Here is a 23,688-nt window from a genome sequence, read left to right on the forward strand (position 1 = left end):
TCTCTCTCTCTCTCCACGTTTGGCTTTTTAAGATTCCACGTGTAAGTGAGATCATAAAGTACTTGACTTTCTCTGTTTAACTTAACTCACTTAGCATAATGTGCTCAAGGCCCATCTATGTTGTCCCAAGTGGCAGGGTGTCCTTCTTTCTCATGGCTGAATAATATTCTGTGTGTGTGTGTGTGTGTGTGTGTGTGTGTGTGTGTGTGTGTGTGTGTTCCCAAAAAATTATAAAATGACAATGAAAAGTCGAGAAGAATGAAAAAAGGAGAAAGGTCATTAACAGTTACAAGGAAGAGATAATTGTTTAAGATTATCGCTTTAATGTAGTGGTAGGAATGGATATGCATATATCAGGGAGCTTAGAGGTAATAGGTAGTTAGTTCCCCATGTTTTGTTAATGGAGGAGTAATGTTTTTAGACCACTGGGAATTTTGGCAGTGAATAGGACAGTTGAGTCAAGTAGGGAAGAGTGCAAATCAGTGGAGAAGGAGGAAATATTATGGGGGTGAGGTCTCAGATAAACATTAAAAGGAGTCAGACCCCTCTAAGGAAAAACTGCTTCTCCTAAGTTTGGAAGAAAAGGTAAAGAAATTAATGTGATGATTGTCCCAGTGAAGATCTAGAGAAGGTAAATGAGAAAGGTGTCAGATAAGCATTGATTTATAAAACCATTAGTTATCATGATACCTCCAAAGTTATATCTTACTTGGAAGAAAGCTCATAAAAATAAAGACATGGCAGGTAAGTGACCTTAATTAAGTCACTTTCCTCTTGCAGCCTCAGTTCTCCCATACATTAGACAAATTAGGTTAGGTTACACAAATTGATCTTTAAGAACCCTCCAGCGCTTAATTTTCTAAGCATGCACAGATATGGCAACCATATAGCTTTATATATCAAAGGAACTTATAGGAATCACTAGAATTAGAGATACAAAGGAAATTTTTAGTCCACAAGTCAAAGTTTCTGGATGTACCCTGTTTCCTCCTTATTAAAAATTATTAAAATGCCTGAATGTATTGATAACTGTAAACTCTCTTGCAAGCAAGGACTGTGTGTTCTCTGATGTGTTCTCAGCCTGGAGCATAATGCCTGATACATAATAACTACTCAATAAATATTAAATGAATGAAAGCTGAATTACAAAATAAAATGTCGCCAATAAAGAGGCTTTGTATTGTATTCTTCCCTTCCTTTTCTCCTCTTTAATCTCTCTTCTCATTCTCTTCCATGACAATTCAGGGACGTGTTAATTGTATTAAGTTAGCCACTTTTATTTTGTAGTAATTGTTTTTTTGTTTAGTTACAATGTTGATTTTTTGGAAATTGGGAACTAAATTTGGGAAATTGATTGACATTTAATGGAAATCTTAGGATTTTAAAAAAATCCTAAGTTACTACAAATCTTTTGTAGTAACTTAAAGGTTAATTAGCATTCTAGTTTCCTATCTCTTGTTAGTTTAAATGTTACCAAGAATATTTCCATTATAAAAAGGAATTGTGTCTTATGGAGGGAAAATGATTTAGAAAAAAATCCAGAAATCTATTTGTGAACAAATTGAGTGATGCTGGTATAAGAAAAAAATAAAGCCACAAGAAGTCACCCCAAATTTAGTAACACTTCCTATCTTAAACACATGATTTCAGTTGTCCCTGGGCTAGCTAAAGGTTACAAAATGTCACATAACACCATTTACTTCCTTATGGGTTCTTGCTACCTCTCCCCCACCCCCAAATATGGTAGACGGAGTTATAAAAACCCTGCAGAGTGACAATGTAGTTTATTACACTTTTAGTTAGGAGTATGCTGCCAAAATGAGCTGAGAACTAGAGGAAATGGATTTAAATTTACAGCAGTCCAGTGATATAGAATATGCTTTTTCCAGACCACTCAAACAGCAAGCCAATTTGTAACTTCAATGCTTCATCCAGTGGAAATGTTACAGCTGTAACAAAATCAACAGAGACATCTCTGGTTAATGTTCTTAAATGAAAAAATTAACTGCAGGAGTATTTTCCCAAATACATGTTTTGTTTTATATACTGTATACTAATTTCCAGAATAGAATCAATTTTACTTAGTTCTATTTTGGGAGGTACTGATTCTTCTCATCTTTCTGGAGAGGAAGTAGAGCCAGAGTTGATCTGGCCATAGGAAGATGTCTTTGTTTCTCATTTCATTACCAGCTTAAATCTCACAGATTGTCATCGGTCTTCTCTTTCCCCAAGGTAGAGTATTTGTTTACAAGAGATACATCGAAATGCAGATTTTCATAAGTGGCTCTTTGATTCTTGGGTAGAAAGTAAAATATTGGGCCGGACAACCAAGTATCTAAAAGCCGAATGTTCCATGGAAGCTGGACATTTATCCTGGATTTTCCATTAAAATAGTAGCCTAGCTTATGTAATTAGCCATCTTGTGAAAATATGAACTTGAAGGAAGAGGGTGTTTGATTTTTTTCCCCCACCTAACAGTTCATTCAATTTTTCAAAAAATTGTCTATTTTTTCAAAATAGGCACTCTCACAGAATTATTTTAAGAGAGTGACCGATTTTCTATAATCTCCGTACAAGTTATGTCAAAAGAGGTTATATTCTAATTTAAAATGTGAGGGGTAGGGTGAAAAGAAGCAAGTGGTAAAAGAGAAGGAAACTGGATGTTTTAATCCAATTTGCTTCTTCCTTTTTGAACTGCTGTTGATTTTATTTTAGCCTGACCATAGGCGGTGTCACCACTGGGTTCCAATCTTCTGCACTTAGAAAGTGAGAACCACCTATAAATCAGCAGCCTGAGTGGAATCTTGGCAGATGAGGTCTCAGTCAGGAAACAAGCATTTTGTTTATATTCAGATAACCTGAGAACCTGGCCTCTGGGCATTCGGTAAGAAGTCCAGTAAAACAAAACCCGAAGAACAGAATATTTATTATGAATAAATGTCACCTTTCTCCAGTCAGAGGTTTAATTCCAAACAGACTGAGAAAAACTAAAGACATTGTTTCTTTCGACTTATTTGGCAAGGTTTTTTAAAGAGAGTCAGGAGCCCAAATCAAAAGCGAATGAAGACCACAGCAGAGAATGTAAGATGACAGCTGGCATGAATGCTTTTTTGGCTCTGTTGAGAAAGGGCTCAGACCCAAAGTTTGAAGAGGTGGGAAGAGTGATAATTATTCCACTGTACAGTTGAGTTATATTTGGGAAAGTCCTTTGAAACATATATTCATGTCACAAAAGAGGTGTTAAAATTCCAAGGATTTTCAGCCACCAATGCCCCTTGCGTCCATTAGAACCACTCATCAAGCTGAAAAACAAAGCAAATAAGTTAAACAAGTAAAAATAATTCTTTAGTATCTAAATGGCGCTGGCAAGCTCTATTTTTACCTGCAAAGCCTGTGTACTGTAAGGTAAAAACGAAAAGAAATAGTATTAAGTTCCGCTCTTGGAACCTACTGTATAGAAAAATCGTGCTCTAACTTTTCTCTCCAGGATTCTGATAATCTTTTAATCAGTTATTATCACCTCCACTAGAAGGAGATAAAAAGGATAATATGAAATCAGAATATTTAGGTTTGTTTTTCAGTTATCCTTGAGGTCTTTAACATTCATCACTAAGGATGATTAATAATTAACTTGAACCATACAATTAGAGTTTGGATGGCTTGATAGGTGTAAACCAGTTATGGGGACCTCCATAATTCCAAAATAAACAGGTAGTTGGTGATTAGTCATACACTTACTACTGCTAATTCTTGAAGTCCCTGATTGTGGAGCAAGTTTGCCTACCAAAGCAATGTGTTGTATATTTTATATCTCTACTAGGCTTAGTATGTTCAACTGGTAAAGAACAAGCTGCCTATTTCACTGTTTTTTTATTACAGTAAAAATATATGTAACATGAAATTTTCCATTTTAACCATTTTTAAGCCTACAGTTTTGTGACATTCATTATATTCACAGTGTTGTACAACCATCAGCCCTATCTATATCCAAAATGTTTTCATCACCCCAAACTGAAACTCGGCCCATTAAACAACTCCCCATCACACACCCCTCTGCCCATGGCTGTTTCTGTTCTACTTCCTGTCTCTATGAATCTGCCTATTTCAGTTATTTCATATAAATGGGATTATAGTATAGCCATCCTAGTAGGTATGAAGTGGTATCTCATTGTGGTTTGATTTGCATTTCTCTGATGACTGATGAGGTAGAGCATCTTTTCACATGCTTGTTGGACATGTATGTGTCCTTGGAGAAATACTTATTAAAGCCTTTTTGCCCATTTTTTTCTTTTGGCTATTTGTCTTTTTGCCTTTGTATTGTTCTTTGCTCAATTTTAATTCACATTTTCACATACTTCTCTATAGAATAAAAGAGATCGCTTCTTTTGAGCCCAGGGAAATGCTTTCTATAAGCTTTTCATCGCCACATACATTGACTTAAGGTCAAATGCTTTTCATCCTGTTGCCAAAATCAATACCTGAGAATAGGTCTCTCTTCAAATGAAAGAATTTTTCTGGATGCCTTGATGCTGTGGAATTCCTTGTATTCTCTCCCAAATCTCAGTTTAACTAGCCCAGGTGTACGGTATGATTCATTACAAAGTACTCATACTCTGGAAAATAAACATTAATTTTCTAGAATGTTGACATTTTAGACGTGGAAGAGACCATCTCTTTCTCAAACTGGGATCCACAGATTTTTAGGGATCTACAAATATATTCTTAAGTTCTAAGAGTTTTAGAATTTAAAAATAATGTGTTTTATATCAATAATCTAAAAGATTATTATAAAGCCAAAATTTTACAATTCAAGGACGTTTTAATGGTTTCTTATGTCAGTTTTCTCAACCTGGAGTTATAGGACCTCTGGGGAGTATGAGGACACAACCTTGGCAGGTCTGTAGGATTTTTTTTCCTTCCTTTAAAAGGGACTCACACATTAGTGAAGTTTAAGAAACTCTGATCAAATCCAACTCCTCTCCTTTTACAAAGGAGGCCTAGAGAAGTTAAGTCACTTCCCAGAACAACATGGAAAATTAATAAAACCCACCAATACTAAAACTCAAGTCTTCTAAGGCTTTAGTCAGTGTTCTTTGTGCTAGTGTGGGCATTCTGCAGGGATAATGTCTTCATTGAGTTTATAATGTAGTGGAGAAAGCAGAAAATGAACAAGTACTAATTAAATGAGTGCTGTGATGGTGATGTAATGTACAGCGCAGAAACATAGTCAATAATATTGTGATAGGGTGGAACAGTGCCAGACGGTTGCTGGACTTATCATGGCGATCACTTCTTTAGCATAGGGAATATAATCTATAATGTGGTAATAGCTCTGTATAGTGCCAGGTGGGTACTGTTGAATAACTATGATGTACACCTGAAACTAATATAATATCTCATGTTAGCTATATTTTAATAAAAATCTTAAAAATAAATAAATCTAAAAAAATTGTTTCAAATAAATAAAATGAGTGCTGTGAAGAAGGAAAAGGGTAATATAAGTTGTATAGAATGAGAAGCCAAGCTTGGGTGATTTAACTACTCTGAGGGTTTGGGGAAGTGATTTTTATGCTGACAATCAGAGAATAGGAGTTAGCTTAAGTGAGCTGTGAGATGAACGATGATGTTACAGAGGAAATAACATCTGGAGGCTCTGAGGTGGGAAAAAGCATAGTTTACTTACTGATTTAAATGGAGAAAAGGAAAGGGAGGAAGCTCCGGATTATTTCAGTTTGGATTGAAGACAATTAGAAGTGGTGATGCTGGGATTCTGTTATAGCCTACGTTGATCTAAATACGATAAAGCCAATGTTTTTTCCGTTTATACCTCTATTCCTCACTGAATGTCAGGAAACCTATATTCTAGCTCCTGCTGTGTCCTCTAACTATATAACCTTGGATACGTCACCTACTAGGCTGCTGTAAAACACACAATTTGCTTGCACTCACCGTGCCCCGGGCTTACTTTTGCTCCCTTCCCCTTGCCTCAGATGCTCCGCACTTCCTCTCCATGTGTTCATTCTTTCAATTGTTAATCAGCTCATCGGTTAGCCAGACAATGGTCTTTATTCTTACAATCATAGTTATTGAGGTTCTGTGACATAGATGTGAAGTGGCACAGAGGCATGGTCACTGTTTCTGAGGAGGCCATGCGCTGCTAGTCTCTGTGTCTTGCTCACTATGTAAACCCCAGCTGAAATCCCATTTCTTCCATGGAGCCGTTTCCAAGAATCATCCCCTTTTGACGTGCTCTTCGGAGTCCCTGTGAAACTTAAGTCATTTTTCATTTATTTGGCAACTAACCAGGTGCTACCTTGTGACATCTCTTCTGTCATTGGCTGGAATTCTTATTCAAATCATGAATCATTACTTTTCACCTCTTTGCAGCTTGTTTTCCAACAAGATATGAATTCCTTAAGGGCAGACTTACACTGCTCTGTGTTTCCCACAGTGCCTTATAAACAGATAAGTTTTGTGACGGCTTTTTTTCATTGTATGTTTGTTGATTCGTGTTAAATTTTTAAGTTCAGATTTTACATCCTGTTCAAATGATCTTGGCCATGTCACATAGTTTCCCTGAGCCTCAGATTTCAATAAAATGGAAATAATTCCAACCGCTCAAGATTAAATAAATAATATATGTAAAAATGCTTTGTATACTTTAAAAGACCATATAGTATTACTGTGTATTTTATACGTTGTGGTGAAAGTCACCTTATCCTGGATTCTTTTAATAGATCCTTCACGTTCCCACATGTACTTCAACTGTTCCCTTGATCTACTTTCATCTGTTATCCTACCATGTAGCGCTTTACAGTTTAACATCTTGATTTGCTGTAAATGGATTTCTAACTTTTTTCTCCTTCCTTTTGTGTATTCCCAAATCTTAGTCTTATTTATGACTGTGGACATAAATGGTGTGAACTGTCATCAGACTAGTCTAACCTGATGGGTCACAGCTCCATCGGATTAATGGACCCATCATACTACAAAATGGAGAATAATAGAAATTATTGTTGATTTTCTTTCAAGGTGGCTTAATCCATTCATTTGTGGGTGTGGCTTGATATAAAGGGTTTGTTGTTAGGAATTTGATGTTAAGATATATTTTAGTTTCTATCAGAGCTCTGTATACTCTCCAAAGCATATGATAGGACTGGTACTATCAAAGCTCTTATTGGCTAGTCTTGTTTAGGGGACCTTTGGCAATCTTAGTAATAAACCCCCAAAACAATCATTTCAATAGCTAAGTCATATGATTAAGACTTTCAAGTGGTAAGAATTTACTGAATTGAATTATTCTGGTGTTTGCTACTTTTGGTGCTTTGGTTAATTGTAACTATCAAACCAAGCTTTATTTTACTTCCTTCATTGACATATGCTTTTTAGATTAATTTTAAAAAATACTTTTAATAGAATCATTGTTTTCTCTAGCTTTTCTACATTGTGGTTTCTATGTGGCTAATGTCTCTCACTTTTTGGAAGCTTTGAAATAAATATATTGACTATTGTTATTGTTATTTATGTTGAAAGATATTAAAATGAGATTTGTAATCCAAATGCGCATTACTTACTTCACATCTGGTTGCTTGAAAAGTGGCCAGATGCAATAATTCTTAATGCAAGACAGCCTAGGGCAAAACCGTTGCAATTCCCACCCTCCTTTGCAAAACAACTGCCCTGTGTGAACCTTTAACATTAAAAAAAGAAGAAAAGCAAAGAAACTTTGCTTCACCACATTTAGTTATAGATGTCCAATGAAAGTGTTCATGTGATTCCCACATCCATGAGCTAATAACCATTGGAAGTGGAAGGCAAAATGAAAAAAACTATGGCAGCATTAACCTAGTTTCTAGTTGCCAGGACCAAAGACATCATGAAACTTCTCTCCTCTTAAATCTCCTCACTTTGCTTAATTTTAAAGTGATTATATGTTCTGGTTGCCTGTGACAGTCTCAGCTTATGTCCGTCGTCTGAGCGCAGTTTTTAATTTTGTCCTCGTCTTATTCAATTCCTCAAAGACACACATCAGGAGGGGTAAGGGGCGAGAATGAGGAGAACATAAATAAAGGGAAGATGATATTCAGGATGAGACAGTGCTGGAACCAAAAGGCTACTGATCAGAATTCTCAGTAAATATGATAAAAGCTGAGCTGGAAATTGATTTGTGAACACATCCTGAACATCACAAGATCCACCAGATTAATGTTTGTTGCTCTTGAGGAGTGAGGAGAGGTGGGGGACAACAACCAGGTCAGGAGTTTGTGGTCTCTTTTATGCAATGCTAACGTTAAGTTTCCTGTCTGAGGTTTTCCATGTTGTGAGTCTTTCACCTCTTGATACTCTTTGAGGACTAATGATGCTGACATTTAGTAGAAACACTTCAGAGAAGAAAAAAAGATGGAAGATAATAGTTCTTTAGAAAAATGGAAACACCATTATTCTTGATAACTTTCCTCTTCTTTGAAAAGCTTAGCTAGAAACATCTCTGCCACCTACCTTAATAATCTACTCAGCAATGTAATTTTATCAACTGTAGAAGGCTGGCTTGATATTCTCTTTTAAAAGATCCTCCAGATTTGATAGCTGTTACTTTTTAATACTCAATTTTTGAAAGTCTTTATTTTATCTAAAGTAACTTTTTAAATTCTATGAGTAATACCTACTATTGAAAAAGATGCAGGAAAATATAAAGAAAAAAAATCACTCATAATCCCATCACCTGGAAATAGCTAACATTAGCATTATCTAGCATACTTCCTTTCAACTTGCTTACACACATATATTTTTCAATGTTTATTCAATGAAGCTTGTACATTATAACCTTAAGGAAAATGCTTTTAGTGTTCTGGTAGCAATAGGAAAATAATACCTTACATTTCCATAGAGCTTTAAAATGTGTCAAGTTCTTTCATATAGCAACATATTTAATCCTAATAATATCCCTGTAAGGCAGGGCAGATATTACATCCCATTTTGCATATGAGGAAATGGAAGCCCAGAAATGCTCCGTGACCTACCCAAAGACATTGGCAAATAGTAGAACCTTTATTAGAACCCTGTGTTCCTTCACAGTCAAAGACTCTTTCTATGTATAACTTAGGGAAGTAATTATATTAGAACTTTCAAGTACCAGAAACAAAATGAGGTCTAAAGAACTAATTATGAGACACCAATTCTTCAACTGGGAAAAGAAATTAAGGAAGAGGAATAGTGTATTTGAATAATATTCTTGAAGTGTTTATAGGGGCATTATTCAAAGAATGATAATCATTTTTCTTAGAACCTCTTCTGAAAGCAAACTGAGAGCTGAGCTTCTTGTGGACTTTTAGATTGGGGGAAGGTACTTTCCTGAAGGCCTTTGAAAAGATAGTATACCTACCATCTGTTTGGAATTAACAATCAATCAAATCTTGAACACGTGATACTGTACTAAGAAGAATAAATGAAGTAAAAGGCGGTATACCCTCTTATGTTTTTCAAAGGATTTAATATATCTGGAGAAATTAAACAAACATATAAGAAACAATTTAGGTGTAAATTATGTGATATCGACTCTATGTACAGTGAGCCGATATCACATAATTAGGGGTAATAACTAATTAATTGATGTTCAAAGACCATTTACTTTGCACTAATCAAGAAAAACATGTCATTGAGTGTTATAGCATAAATAAAATAAGGAAGCCAGAAACAAGTCCTGATGGATGGCAGAAAATAGGAATCCACATATTCATTCACACGTTGATGCAGCCACTCAACATTTATTGAGCACCTACTATATATCACAGGTACAAAGGAGTGAGTAGATATATCCTTTTGAGTAAAACTTAAGTTACATGTTAGGAAATAGTGAACAATAAAATGGGTGAGTGGGTGGGTGTGTGGGCAGATTATAGCAATAATATTATTAACCAATGCAGAGGTTAGACGTGATTATGATTAGGGACAAGAATTTATAATAGATGAGCCCTTAAAACTTAAAATTCATTGAATGGAAATGCTAAAAGAAAATGTTATAAATCATCTAATCTACTGTCCCTTCCTTATCTCCACTTTCACTATGGGAAATTATGACCAGAGCCATTGTGACTTGCTTAATTTTATAAAGTAAATGGCAGAACTGCAGATTGAACCCTGGTCTTCAACTTCTTTCCAGTTGTACCATTCTGCCTCTTGACTCTTGAATTTAGCTAAACCATCTTTTCCTTCTTCCTCATGCCAACTTTGTAAACACCAGATCTTGGATCTTAAATTTAAGGTTTGGACTGTAATCATTATTCAGTCATAGGTAGAAAATTAGGATTTAGAGAAGGAATCTGTTTCATGTCTCAATCTCAGTGGATGTCTTATTTATAAAATGACCAAAGGCTTAATAAGATTAACAATATACAACTTGGAATAAATGTTTTGTAGCCATGCTGTTAAGAGCCTGTGTTTTAGACCCAGCTCTGTCACTAACTGGTTATATATAATTTTGCACAAGTCATGTCACCTCTTTTTTATTTACTTATAAAAAATGAGAGGATTAGAAAGTCTTTAAAGTTTGGTTCAGTTATTTTATATAGCTATATCTTATTACTTAAGTAAAGCACAGGCTTCTTTTAAGGGAAAAATTAATTAAGATTCTCAGCGTTCACATAATTTTTATTATAATATAATTTAAATATGTGCAAAGCTAGCTATAAGCTTTTTATACTTGTAGCTCTCATAGACAGCCAAAACAAATTAAATAACAAATTACAGAACCATTAAACATTCAAATTAACAGTTCAAAATGGAAATGAGAGCTGTAACACATGCTTTCTGAGGCTCTGCACCCTGTGCCACTCAGTGCCACATACATGGTTGTCTTCTCCCTTGACTTTCCTCTTGTTGATCTCTTCTGTGAGACAGTCCTTCCTTCAGTATCACTGGGTCTTATTTGGCTTTCACCCAACTCAAATGACTCATGTACATATTAAAAGTCTACCTTTGTCCTTCTATCATTAATCCTGGACAACTAATGTAGTAACACTGGGCACCAGTGAAATCATAAATACAAACCGTGGTGTTGAAACCTGCCTGTTAAATATTCAGTTATAAAATCATCCAGATACCCAGATAATCTAAAAAATAAATATTTGTGATTTTTATATCATTAAAATGAAAGAAAAATTGGAAATATAGAATTAAAAACTTTTTATCAAAAATTGGGAACAACTGAAGTGTCCTTCAATAGATGATTGGATAAAGAACGTGATATATATATATATATATATATACACACACACAATGTAGTATTACTTGGCCATAATAAAAGATGAAATACTGCCATTTGCGACAACATAGTTGGATCTTGAGATTATCATGCTAAGCGAAATAAGTCAGACAGAAAAAGTTGAGAACCATATTATTTCACTCATATTTGGGCTATAAAACTGAAAGCAACAAAGGAACAAGACAAACAAAAACTCAGACACAGACAACAGTTTAGTAGTGGTGGGGGGGTGCAAAGGATAAAGGGGGTCAAATATATGTTGATGGAAGGAGATTTGACTTTGGGTGATGAACACACAATGCAATATACAGATGATGTATTATAGAATTGTATGTACACTAGAAACCTATATAATTTTATTAACCTCAATAAATTTAATTTTAAAAATTGGAAGCAATTTAACTGTCCATCAACTGAATAATAGACAAAATATGATATAGTCATACACAGCCTAGCCTAGATTATTCAGCAATAAAAAGGAACTTCTACTGATACATGCTATAGTATGGATGAACCTCAAAAACATAATAAATGGAAAAAACCCAGACACAAGAGACCATTATTGTGTGATTTCACTTATACGAAATGTCCAGGAAAAGCAAATCTATAAAGGCAGAAAAGTGGATTAGTTAGTGATTGCCTGGGATTGGGAGTGGGAACTGGGATTGATTGTAAATCAGCATGAGAGATGTTATTGAGTGATGAAAATGTTCTAAAATCGGTAAGTTTACTAAAATTCATTGAGTTGTATACTTGAAATGAACTTTATGACGTTTAAAATATACCTCAAGAAAGTTGTAAAAAAGCTTTCTATACAGCTTCTTTTCTAGGATTTCCTAAAACTATATATCTGTAGATATCCCTCCTGTATAATAAAGAGACCCAGTTGAAAAAAATACTGCTTTAGTAGAACTATTGGGTTGTCGGAAAAGTCATGACGTATTTTTTCTATGTTTTTCGTCGCAAAAATGCATCATGACTTTTCCGACAACCCAGTAGAAAGAGAGTCCAGTAATGAAGATATCATGACTTTGTCATTAACTCGACATTATCTGGGGCAAGAGCTTGGGCAAGTCATTTAGCTTCTTTGTGCCTTGGTTTCCCCATCTGTAAATGAAGAAGGGGTTAGATTAAATGTTCTTTAAGACTTCCTGCAGATAATGACAATCTCATCTTCACATTTCTGTGAATACCCTACCCTTTCTCAGGGCTCCATTTATTCCCCTCACCTCCAAATGCTCTTTTCAAATCACCTTTAATCAACTTGGGATATTGCTTGTCTCATTAACTCTTGGTAACTAAAACTTTCTGACTTTAATGCTTAGGTCTTTCAGGTACACAGTTTCCAAAATATTTGTTTGCAAGTTCTGTACTAAATCAAATGGCGTTATCATTCATTAATCTCCCAGAGGCTATGTTCTCATCCTCTGTAACTCTCTTATGGAAGCTCTCCCATAGATAACAATACACTTCCCCTTCAGGCAGTACATGAAAGAAACAATAGAGGATACAATGGAATCCTATAAAATTACACAGAATGAAAATCTGGCCCATTGTTTTCTTCTGCTGCCTAAGGAAGACGTTGTACTCTTTGGATCCCCATAAAGATTTTGGCTTGTCCACCTCCTCAGATTCCCAAGTAACAATTAGGCAATCTGGCCTTCTTCCCACTTCTCATTTCAATGTGTAGGATACTTGTCAGCTTGCCCAGAATGACTTTAGGCATTTTGAGCTATTCATCTGCCTGTATGCAATAGATAAATAAAAACATAATTAGGAGGAGGACTGACTTAAGACTCTATTTTTATTGGGGGAGCACATATTTTAGAATTGGAAAAGTTGTTTCTTCTTGTCTGTCTTCATGTTTTAGTCTTCCCTCTTTCCTTTACATTCAATGAGGTATTTCTGAGTGTTTAAAATGAAAAGTTTATTAAAATGGAGCTCATGTTTGTAAATATAAAAACATAACGTCTTACTTCCTAGAGCTTAGTATATCTGAGGAAAAGCACCCCTGGAGTATAAAGAAACTAGATGGTTGGAATGTGGTTTAATTAGTCCACAAGTCTTTCAGGAATCTTAGATTCTTTTCCTAAAGCTATATACACGCAACATAACTTTGGAAGAACCAGTTAAGTTTGTGTTCTACTTATCCCCTATAATTTAGGAATAAGCACTTGCTAAAAACTGAAAATCCCCGTTAATAGAAATTGTTAGGTAAACTGAAGCATTAGTTATATTTTAGGGGTTGACAAGTGGTTTTGTATATGCAATAAAAAGAAAAAGGATTAGATACCTAAAGAGCTAGGGGATGCGTGTCCTGGGTGTAACTGTCATAGGACCAAGGATAACAGAGAAAAGTAGAATTTAAATAAAATTCTCTAAAAACAATTAATAGAAGAGAAACTAGGTATGTAAGTATTTTATGATATGAACATTCAGTGAAGAAACAGATCCCTAACCAAGAAAGTTTGGTATTGAAGATATCTACATTTTTAATAACAGAGAACAAATTAAATATTTATTCTTCCTTTGCAGTAGGAACTATATTTCAGGGCTTTAGTTCCCAAAGGAAAGACCGACTGCATAGAAAAATGCCAGCTAATAAATGTGGAAAGAGTGATAGAGAAAACTTCATTTCATAAATTCAAACTATCAATTCAGAAAAAGATTACTAAGTGTGTTAAAATCTTTAGGTGAATGATTGGTGAAACAGAACATCCTTATAATGCCAAAGTAATAGCACACAGATTACTTTCTAGTTGCAAGGAAAAAAAAACGTAACCCTACACTGGAGAGATCAAACTTTCATCATTCTAAATCAGTAATCAATCTTAGTAGTGGTCAGTCACATGCCATGTCTCTGATGTGATGGAACAGGAAGTATAGAACATCACCTATGTTATATTTAAGTAAAAAATGTTTAGCTTTAATCCATAAATTCTTAGATGTAACATCCAGTTTGTAGGAAACAGGGATAAAGAAGCAAAGAAAATGATACCACAAGAAAACAACCAGACAAATCCAGAGGGTGAGACATTGTACGTGACAACTGGCCTGCTCTCTTCATTTAGTCAGTGGCCTTAAAATTAAGGGAAGCTGGGGGTGGGAGAGGATGGCTGCACTAGATTTAAACAGACTTAAGGAACATATAACCAAATGCATTTCATCATCCTGGGTTAGATTCAGGTTTTGAACAACCAGCTACAAAGAACATTTTGGGTCAACTGGGGAAGAAATTTGAATATGAACTGGGTATTGTTTGAAATGAAGATTTACAAGAATGGAAAGATGGAAATTATTGACTTTTTTGAAAAAGCAGGTTACCACCAGTAACTACAACACTTCATTTTTATTAAAAAATCCAAGTACTGTATGTATATGCATGTATGTATACTTACGATCATACATTTGCCCAGAAAAAGATCCAATTAGATAAACACTAAGAGTTCAACATTCATAATCTTGGAGTAGTAGAATATAATGATTTTTTTACTAGTTTGTATTTTAAAAATTTTCAACAATGAACATAGATTGGTTCTATAATAAAAGTTATTAAAAATTTTTTTTCATATAGAAAAGTAGTAGTGTATTCTATCCATTAAGGAAAATAAAATGTTTCTTTTGAAGAAAGAAGGTGCAAAGACTAGAAAACACTTTAGTATCGTTCAAAAAACATTTGGTAATGGTTTTAGCTGTAAAGCTTTGTCTATTTGTCTTTAATCAATATGACATAAAGAGGCAAACAGACCTGTGTTTGAATTCAAACTCTGTCACTTACAAGTGGTTTTACTTTGAGCATGTCGCTTTATCTCTCGAAGCCTGTTTTCTCCTCTAAAAGAGTAGTTGTGAGACATAAAGATGTTTAAGTAAATCAGTGCCTAGAACAAAGTAGGCATTCAAAATTATAACATTATGAAAAAAATTATAATATTATGAATTCTTATCAAAAATTTAAATCTTACACATGACAACTTGATTAATAAAATAATAAAAAGAGCAGTCAACGAACACCTCTATTGCTCTTAAATATTATACATTTCGTGAACACAAATATGTTTCATGAAGAAATGGTATACAAGTAGAGTATGACATCTTCAAAACAAATGCCAATTTTAAAAGTTTATACTTGTTAGCAGAAATAGACCCATCTTACTCATGATAGCAATTAGAAGTTCGATAGGAAATAAAGTATAACTTTATGGTCAAAAAACATTACCAGTTTCCATATTAAAGACCTATTCAATAGCTGCTATTATTTTCTTGTTTTTCTTTAAATAATCTCTCAGTGTCATTGTGAATTTCAAATGAAATAAAAACACTGAACAGCCCTAAGGTACTTTATTTTATTAGCATATTATTACCTCAGTGTAAATTTTCACATAGTAATTTTACTATTTTTATAAGAGCAAGGAACTATGTCAATAGAAAAGACAACTATTTGTACCAGAATAACTCCAGAATACTAGGATGACTCATGAAGAATCTGTGAATGAGGCAAAAGGACATTCGTTGGCAAAATGAATTCCTGAATTGATCGTTCAGACATTACCAAATTTTAATTACTACATTGTTATTGAGCACTCTCTTTGTAGAAAGCGTTGTCTCTAAACTTTGGTGATGAACTATGGCATTCTCATGTGTGATTCATCCACATTAAGTGAATCATATCAGAGTTCAAATGCTTTCATGCCGAGACTTCTAAAATGATTATTGGCATTAAGTATAATTGATTGGAACAATTTCTTTGAACATTTTATTGCATCATTTTAATGAGATAGAGCACAGCGTGGAGCTTCGGACCGGGAATGAAGAAACCTGATTTCTAGCTCAAAGTCTGCTACTAATTACCTGGGTAATACCTTGGGCAACTCATTTAATTTCTCTAGAACCCATTTTCCTGATATGAAAAATTAAGAGTTTGAATGTGTTAATCTCCCTGGTATTAAGTTTTATGAGTCTGTGATCTCAGTTGTCCGTATAGTTCCATTAGCATAATTACAAAACTGGTAAATTGCTTATTTTGCATAAACTAAACCTGCGTGTAAATCTGTAACCCTAAGCCTGCTCTAGGATCCTTGTGGGTTTCTAGTGTGGTTCACCAGTGATAGAACATGTTACCTAGGGACTCTCCGTATAACTGATCTTGAAAAATTAATTGATAAAATCTGAAGAATGAAGGAGATCCATGTTTTAGAGGTTTAGAATTTCCCACAACATAAACATGGGTCAGTTGATGACATAGCCCCTGGTATTTTATTATGCTAGAAACCAAATTACTGGAGAGTTTCGGATATTGCATGCAAAGACACGTTGACATAGTTTAGGTAGGATGTCTTTGGTTCAAAAGTATAGTGTTTACTTGATCCCTAGAAAGTGGTTAGACAGGTTAGGCTCTTTTTCAGGTATTACAGGCAAATTAACTTTTAAAGGGGGAAAAAAAAAAGGAATTTTTCAGTTGGTTTTTCTCTTTGAGACTTTTCATTTACTGTTGGGCTTTATTTTTTTGAGATAAAAGTGCCTTTTCTACTGTCGTCCAATTAGCAGCCAGGTTTGAAAAGGAAATAGTAACTCAGGATTAGGACATGAATAAGAATACAACATACAGAATTTTCATTACACTTTAAATAAACTAATTACAGGCATGCTATTAAGTATCTCCACATCAGAACCCAAAGAGCCTTAGGGATTATTCTGTTTTGCAGAAAGGCCTTCTTCTCATCTTAAAGATGAGAAATGTGAACCCAAAGGCTTGACACAAGCCTGTGGCTGAACCCAGATAGGAACCGAAAACCTAGGCTTTCTGGCTCCAATGTTAGCGTGCTTTTCCATGTACTACTACTACACTGCTTCAGCCTCTAGGAGACCTTTGTAAATAGCAAATGTACATCTACTGGAACTATTGGCTACAAATTAACTTCATTTCACTGAGTTATTTTTCTTTAAATCAAAATGCTATATTAGTTTAAAATATTAATCTTACATATGTTACTTTCTGAAAATCTGAACCAAATTACGTTTTTTTCATTAAAGAAGAATGGATTTTGCCTTTTAAAAGAAAATGACAGTTGTGTTCCACAGCGGCCTTCCTTTGTGAATACCCAGCTTGCTGCGATGGCCATGATGGAATTTACATGTAGGATACAGGATTATTTGTTCTCCTAAAAGGCATGTGTGCCATTGGAACATCATTGCTTTCATGCTGTGTCCCCTGTGACTATGAAGAAACCCTGAATTGATGCAACCAGCACTAGAAGATGAGGCTCTGAGCCAACTTTAATTACATTGGGAAAAGGCAGCGGTTGTGGGTAGGGGGAGAACCAGCTTAGGTAGCCATTCTGGTTGTTAGCAATTACCTGGCTTCCTTTAGAGTACATCGGGAAACCTAAGTCTTGTTGGAGCAAAAAGGAAATTAATACTGTTGTTAATTCATTAGGTCTCGAAACTCCTCCTTGAATGATACATGTAAGACAGATGTGGCAAGCAGCTGTTCTTTCATCATTCTCATCACCAACAAAAACAGTCAACATATGTTTGATGCCAACTAGGGACACTGTGCTAGGCTCTAGGGATACAAAGAGGCATTAGATATTGTTCTCTCATGGAGCTCCTCACCTCTCAGGAGCTAGTATAAGTGTTCTTAGCACTTACGACATGATAACGCAACTTTTAAGATGAGATTATAGCAAAAGAAAAGAATACTATACACACTATTATATACCAATATTAATACCTGTACTAACATAGCTTATTTTACATAAAAGAAAATGAATGCAGTTTTTAAAATCTAAATTCAATCTAGAGAATGAAATCCAAATTTAATCTATAACCAAAAAAAAAACAAACCCAAAACAAAATAAAACAAGGTTTCAAGAGTAATGCAGCATAAAAAAGTTTTTAACATTCTATTTCCTGGGAATATTTTACGTAAATCATTCTAAACACTGAATAATGCTTTAAACACTTTATACAGATATAATACTATGTTTTTATTAATTATAGTTTTTTAGGCCTCTTTTTCTTATGAATCATTCACAACTGTTATTAGTCTAGTTGCTGCCTTCTCCTAAAATTTTGGTAGTTTTTTGATTGAGTAATATTCAGATTTTTTTGGCCGAAGGCAGGCTCCATAAAGTAATACTTAAGATTAAATATTGAAAAGTAGCCTTCTCAAACACCAAACTGTCCATTGTTTTCAACTCATAAACTGCGATGGTTAAATAAGCTTTTCATCCTCCTCATTATATAATCATTCCTAATTATCCCCATTCTGTCTCCTGCTGAGGGTGTGTTCTGTACCCACAACCACATCCATACCACCATGTCTCCAGAGTCCAAGGGGAAAATAGCCTTCTTAACCTCTACCTCACACAAAGCCCTACATCCCTCAATAGAAAAAGCTGAGTTAGTGTTTGTGCCTAGTGCGTAAGGAAGATGGTCTTTTACCACTCCTCACTCTGTAAAATTACCAAGGACTATCCTTTAAGGGAGTTCTCCATAGAGTGAAAAGCAGTAGACTTCTATAGAGAGGTACCTTCCAGATGCAAAGTGCTGATAGCCAGTTGATAACAAAGAATTTAGATACCATCTAAAGCTCCAAGACCTTACATTACAGTGTAATTCCCCAGTATGCTCTTTTATGGATCTTATTATAATATCCTTCAGATTTTGATATAATAAAGAGTAGGGCAGGGCTGGCCGAGTGGCTCAGTTGGTTAAGAGCTCGCTCAAGAGTTTGAGCTCTGAGCAACAGCGGTTCGAGTCCAGCCCGAGCTGAGCAGCCACTGAGCTGCCAACAGGTAGCAGGATGGCTCAGCTTAAAAAAAAAAAAAAAAAAAAAAAGAGTAGGGCACTGAGGAATCTAAGGCCTTGAAGACAGAGATATTCACATGCATGTCAAAACCCATAAATTTTCTTGTGGTCCCATACTGTCCACCGATAGTAACAACTTCAATTAAGCAACTATATTATTTCTGATATAAATGCATTCTAATTAACCTTCAAAGTTAAGTAAGCTAAAAAAATCACACGTTTAGGTTTATTTGGATCATTTTCATTAATATAGTTAAATGTGAACTCATTGAGGATAGGAACCTTGGCTTATTAGTGTATTTATCTCCTGTGCCTAGAATAATACCTGGCACTCAGTAGGTATTTGATGAATATTTGAGGAATGGATGGATGGATAGCTGTAAAATAAAATGTAAGTCTTTTCAATATTTAAGGACAAAACAGATGCATAATTAGATACAAATGAGATTGGCTCGGTTTATTTTTTTTCATTTTAATGTTCCTGTAAGCAAGTTATTTGTTAAGTGACATAGTGCTATAATGTGTTAGGATAAACTACTATTACTAACATAATATACGATTAAACAATCTACATTATAAGTATTTTTTTAGTAACTTGGGATGGCTTTATATATTCCTTGATTTATATATGATGTCAAAAGTTTAAACATTTGGGTGTGACCAGTTAGAGCGTGGTGCTGATAACACTAAGGTTGCCAGTTTGATCCCCACATGGGCCACTGTGAGCTGCACCCTCCTTAAAAGAGTCAATTATGCCATTGTAGCATGAAAGCAATGTTTAAAAAAAAAAAAGTTTCAACATTTATCAAGCCTGCTATGTGCCAGGCTCTATGTTTATCAAAATTGTGATTTTTGTTTATTGACTATGTTTGAATCCCACAAGACAAGAACACATCTTGTTCATTAAGCTAGCACCTATCTCAAGGCCTGCCAGTATATTGTGATATATTGTCAATAAATATTTGTTGAACAAATAAATGTATGAAATACAATGAATAGGACAAGTTTTTGCTTTCGAGTAATAATAGTCTAGGGGGAGGAAGATTGACAATATGGGAAGTGCTTTATATAGATGCTGTTAAAGCCAGGTGCTATGGAATAATTAGCTGTTAAAAATAAAAAGAATGTGAGAACTATTAGAGGCTTAGAAGGCCTAGCTACACAGTAGATAGGCAATTTGAATGGTATCCGAAGCGGGGCGGAGGGGAAGAATAGAAGTAACAACAGTAGGTGAAGAGCCCAGAAATGAGTCCCTTTGGAGATAGTTGGAAGAGAATAAACGGGGTCAAATACAATATATGGTGATGGAAGGAGAACTGACTCTGGGTGGTGAACACACAATGTGGTATATAGATGATGTATTATAGAATTATACACTTGAAATTTTATACACTGTGTAATTGTACTAACCATTGTCACCCCAATAAATTTTAATAAAAAAAAAAAAGAAGATAGTTGGAAAGCAGGGATCTGTGCATTGCCCAAATCATAAAAGAGACTACTATAAAACTTGAGAACCAGGTAAGTCTATTAGCCTAAAAAACAAAACTAGTATCTTCAGGTAGACTTGTGTGGCATGAACAAGCTACATCCTAACTGAGCAAATGTGGCAATAAGAGGAAGAAGGCCAGTGAGCGAGTGACTCCTCAAACACTCCTTCCCCCAGCTCGCAGTATCCACAGGTATTACAAAATGAGTAACATAGTTATTCATTGATATTCCTTAAAACAATTAACATATTTTCCCTTGACTTACCCAATACTCTATCCCCATGGTGCCTGATTTATACAAAGGTGATTTAGACACTCCTAAGAGTAGAAGTTGATAAAGGCCAGTAGAAGACTGGCCAGAAAATTAGAGGCCTAAAAACCTAGATTGTAGTTCCAGCCTTGTCACTGACCTCGCTGTTTAACCTGGAGAATTTGTCATTTGGGGGCCGTATTTTCTCATCTTATTAACAGAGTGTTTGACTCTAAAAAGTTTCTCTTACTCTAAAATGGTATCATTCTGCCAGTGTTAACCATTTTTATAATCTGGCATAAGCTTAAAAACATTTTAATAAACGTCTCCATTTTTTCAAGGTGGAGAGACTTTGGAATCTGAGGACAGGAATGAGGTGAGGATCAGGAATTGAGTGAGACATGGCCACTAAATAGGAATAAGGCTGACGTTTGCCTTCCAGACTCAAACACATTTTACAATGTTGAGTAGGCGTATCAATAGGCAGAATGGAGCTTAAATTTTTATTCTGTTTTATTAACAAGAAGAAAAGTGTTCTTTAATCATTTATTTTGATCTAACATAAATCCAACCAAGAATCTTAGATGCAATCACACCTTTAAATATAATGTCATTTTGTCTGCAATATAAGTAAATTTCCCAGCATTGAGGGGGAAGGAAAACTCCTTTACTGAGAAATCAAATTGAGTATAAATAAATCTAGCTCTGTACAACTATAATTACCTCAGTCATTTGGACCTTTAACTTGATTTACCTTATAAAGGTTTTAGGGCTTAAAATAATTATGTAATTGCCCAACTGTCCATTTTATTCTGCACTGTTGAGATCCACTAAGCATTTCCCCACCAAGCTGTTGCTCTATGATTGACAAGGAAACCTTTGCTAGTTCCCTTGAAGGATGACTAGTTACTCAATGTGGATTAATCAGATATACGTTTATTTCACTTGAGGAATATTGGCATAAGGGTAATTCAGAGAATTATTGCCACCTGATATATTGCCCTATGTGGGGCATTTTTTTTAAATCCACAAGTCACTGTAATTATATTAGGCTACTTATATGATAAGAGGAGACCAGCTCCCACATTGAATTTTGGCACAGCTAGTGTTTCTCCTTGCCAAAAAGGGCAAAAGGCCTTGAGCAAGAAGCCAGCTTTTCCCTGATTACAAAACTGACCACATTCCTTGCCAACCTATCAGTCTAAGTCTATTTTTTTCTGGCAATGCATTTTTCTTTTCAGAGAGAACTCCACTTTTTTCATTATGACAGGGCATGTGTCATTGACACATCAATCAATGCAACATTGCTGCATTGCTATTGATGGATAAACTAATCAAGTTTTAAAAAAAGCAAACCCTGATACACATAAAATCGAAATCATATCAGGCCCTACCATCAGTCTCTCAACTTATAATTTTATAGAATTTGGATAGCAGTCAATGTCACATGGGGCTTTGTAAAGTAGTAGAGTGAATACCTTAGAATATAACATTTCAGTAGAATCCCTATAGCAAATTTTAAAATATGAATACGTGTTGGAAGTCAAAATTTTCTTCAGATAATATGATTAGAGATGCAACCAGGGGTGGGCAGTGAGGAAAAAAAACTTTGTCCAAGTAAGTTTATCTGTGTTTCATAACCCAGAGATTTAAAGTTTTCCATTTAAGAAGCAATTGAATATTGAACAATCTCTTTGCTCTGATAGTTCTAAATACTGCACAGCTCGCTCCTCTCACAAGACACTAAACATGTGGGTCACTGGCGAGACAGTGTGGCAATGTTTTCCTTGTAATGTACCAAGTCTTGCCAAAGCAGTGAACAACATTATGACACAACATTTTGTCACAGCTGGCTCTCTAACAGAAGAGTGCCAGCCAATTCAGGCCTGGTTCTTTGTGTGTTTATTCCCACCTCTCCCAAATATTTGGAAACTGATGTCTTGACTCATTGGTGTGTTCACAAGTCCTACCACTGCAAGTCTTTTTCTTTTAACGGGTTGGTCTTTTGCAAGAAATAGACAAAATATCAATGTGAATTACAGCAAATCCCTATTCCATGCTGTTATGGGTGAAACTCTGGGAGATTCTCTTATTGACCCAGAAAGTGATTCCTTCGCCGATACACTGTCTGCAAGCACTTCACAAGGTAAAGTCCATTCTAGCTACGGCTGTTGGGATGCTTTGGGCATTTATGGAAGGTTAAAATTGCTCTTGTTTGTTTTCTGAATGATATTTGTTCTACAACTGTTATGTGTATAGTCCAGTATTTTAATACTTAGTGTATTGCTAAGTTTATTGCTATAGTGCTCACTTATAAGCATATTCAGAACTTTAAAAAAAGAAACCTAATCTCACCCATATTTTATGTCTGTGCATGGCTTGCATTTCCTGAACTTTAAGCGTTAAAGGTAGATTTATATTTAAAAGGCCTATTCATTTTTGTTTCCTGGATTTATATCTGTTTGCCAAAAATACTTAAGGTCTTTTTATAATACCTGAAAGGTCGCTTTTTCCCCTTTAGTCATACGTTTGATTTCGTTCATAGCAGTTCTTATCCCTCTTACAGCATTTTTATTCTTCTTAAAGCCCTGTCGGCATGTTTTTGTTCTACTTTGAGATCAAGACATTTGTATGTACATTTTAATCTCTCCCAAAGAATTGTAAGCTTCCAGAGTATAGGAACAAGTTAAATGCTTCTTTCTATTTCTTAGGATACCTGGCATAGTGCCTAATGTATTGTAGAATAGCTTGTGGGGACCTTGGAAAATGTCTATTCTAAGCATCTCGTTTTACACATAAAGAAAATGAGGTCCCTAAATGTCGACGGCTTGCTAAATAAATGATTAAATATTACTTTTACTCAGATATGTAAGATGCAG

At 35.0% G+C, this 23,688-nt stretch overlaps 1 protein-coding gene across 7 annotated transcripts in view; it reads left to right on the top strand.

Moving 5' to 3' along the window:
* Positions 1-23,688, top strand: part of PPARG (peroxisome proliferator activated receptor gamma) — a 124,938-nt gene that overhangs the window by 31,330 nt on the left and 69,920 nt on the right. For 3 of the 7 annotated variants that reach the window (XM_019646058.1, XM_019646059.1, XM_019646057.1), the window contains exon 3: positions 22,852-22,955. The exons of 3 other annotated variants lie outside the window; for them this stretch is intronic. In XM_019646058.1, the coding sequence (XP_019501603.1) occupies positions 22,874-22,955 (82 nt within the window). In that variant the 5' untranslated portion in view covers positions 22,852-22,873. Of the gene's footprint in view, positions 1-22,749; positions 22,956-23,688 lie in introns of those variants that run through there. One more of the 7 variants, XM_019646060.1, reaches the window with a different exon arrangement.

Source organism: Hipposideros armiger, unplaced genomic scaffold (assembly GCF_001890085.2).
Source record: "Hipposideros armiger isolate ML-2016 unplaced genomic scaffold, ASM189008v1 scaffold_96, whole genome shotgun sequence".
NCBI classification, from domain to species: Eukaryota; Metazoa; Chordata; class Mammalia; order Chiroptera; family Hipposideridae; genus Hipposideros; species Hipposideros armiger.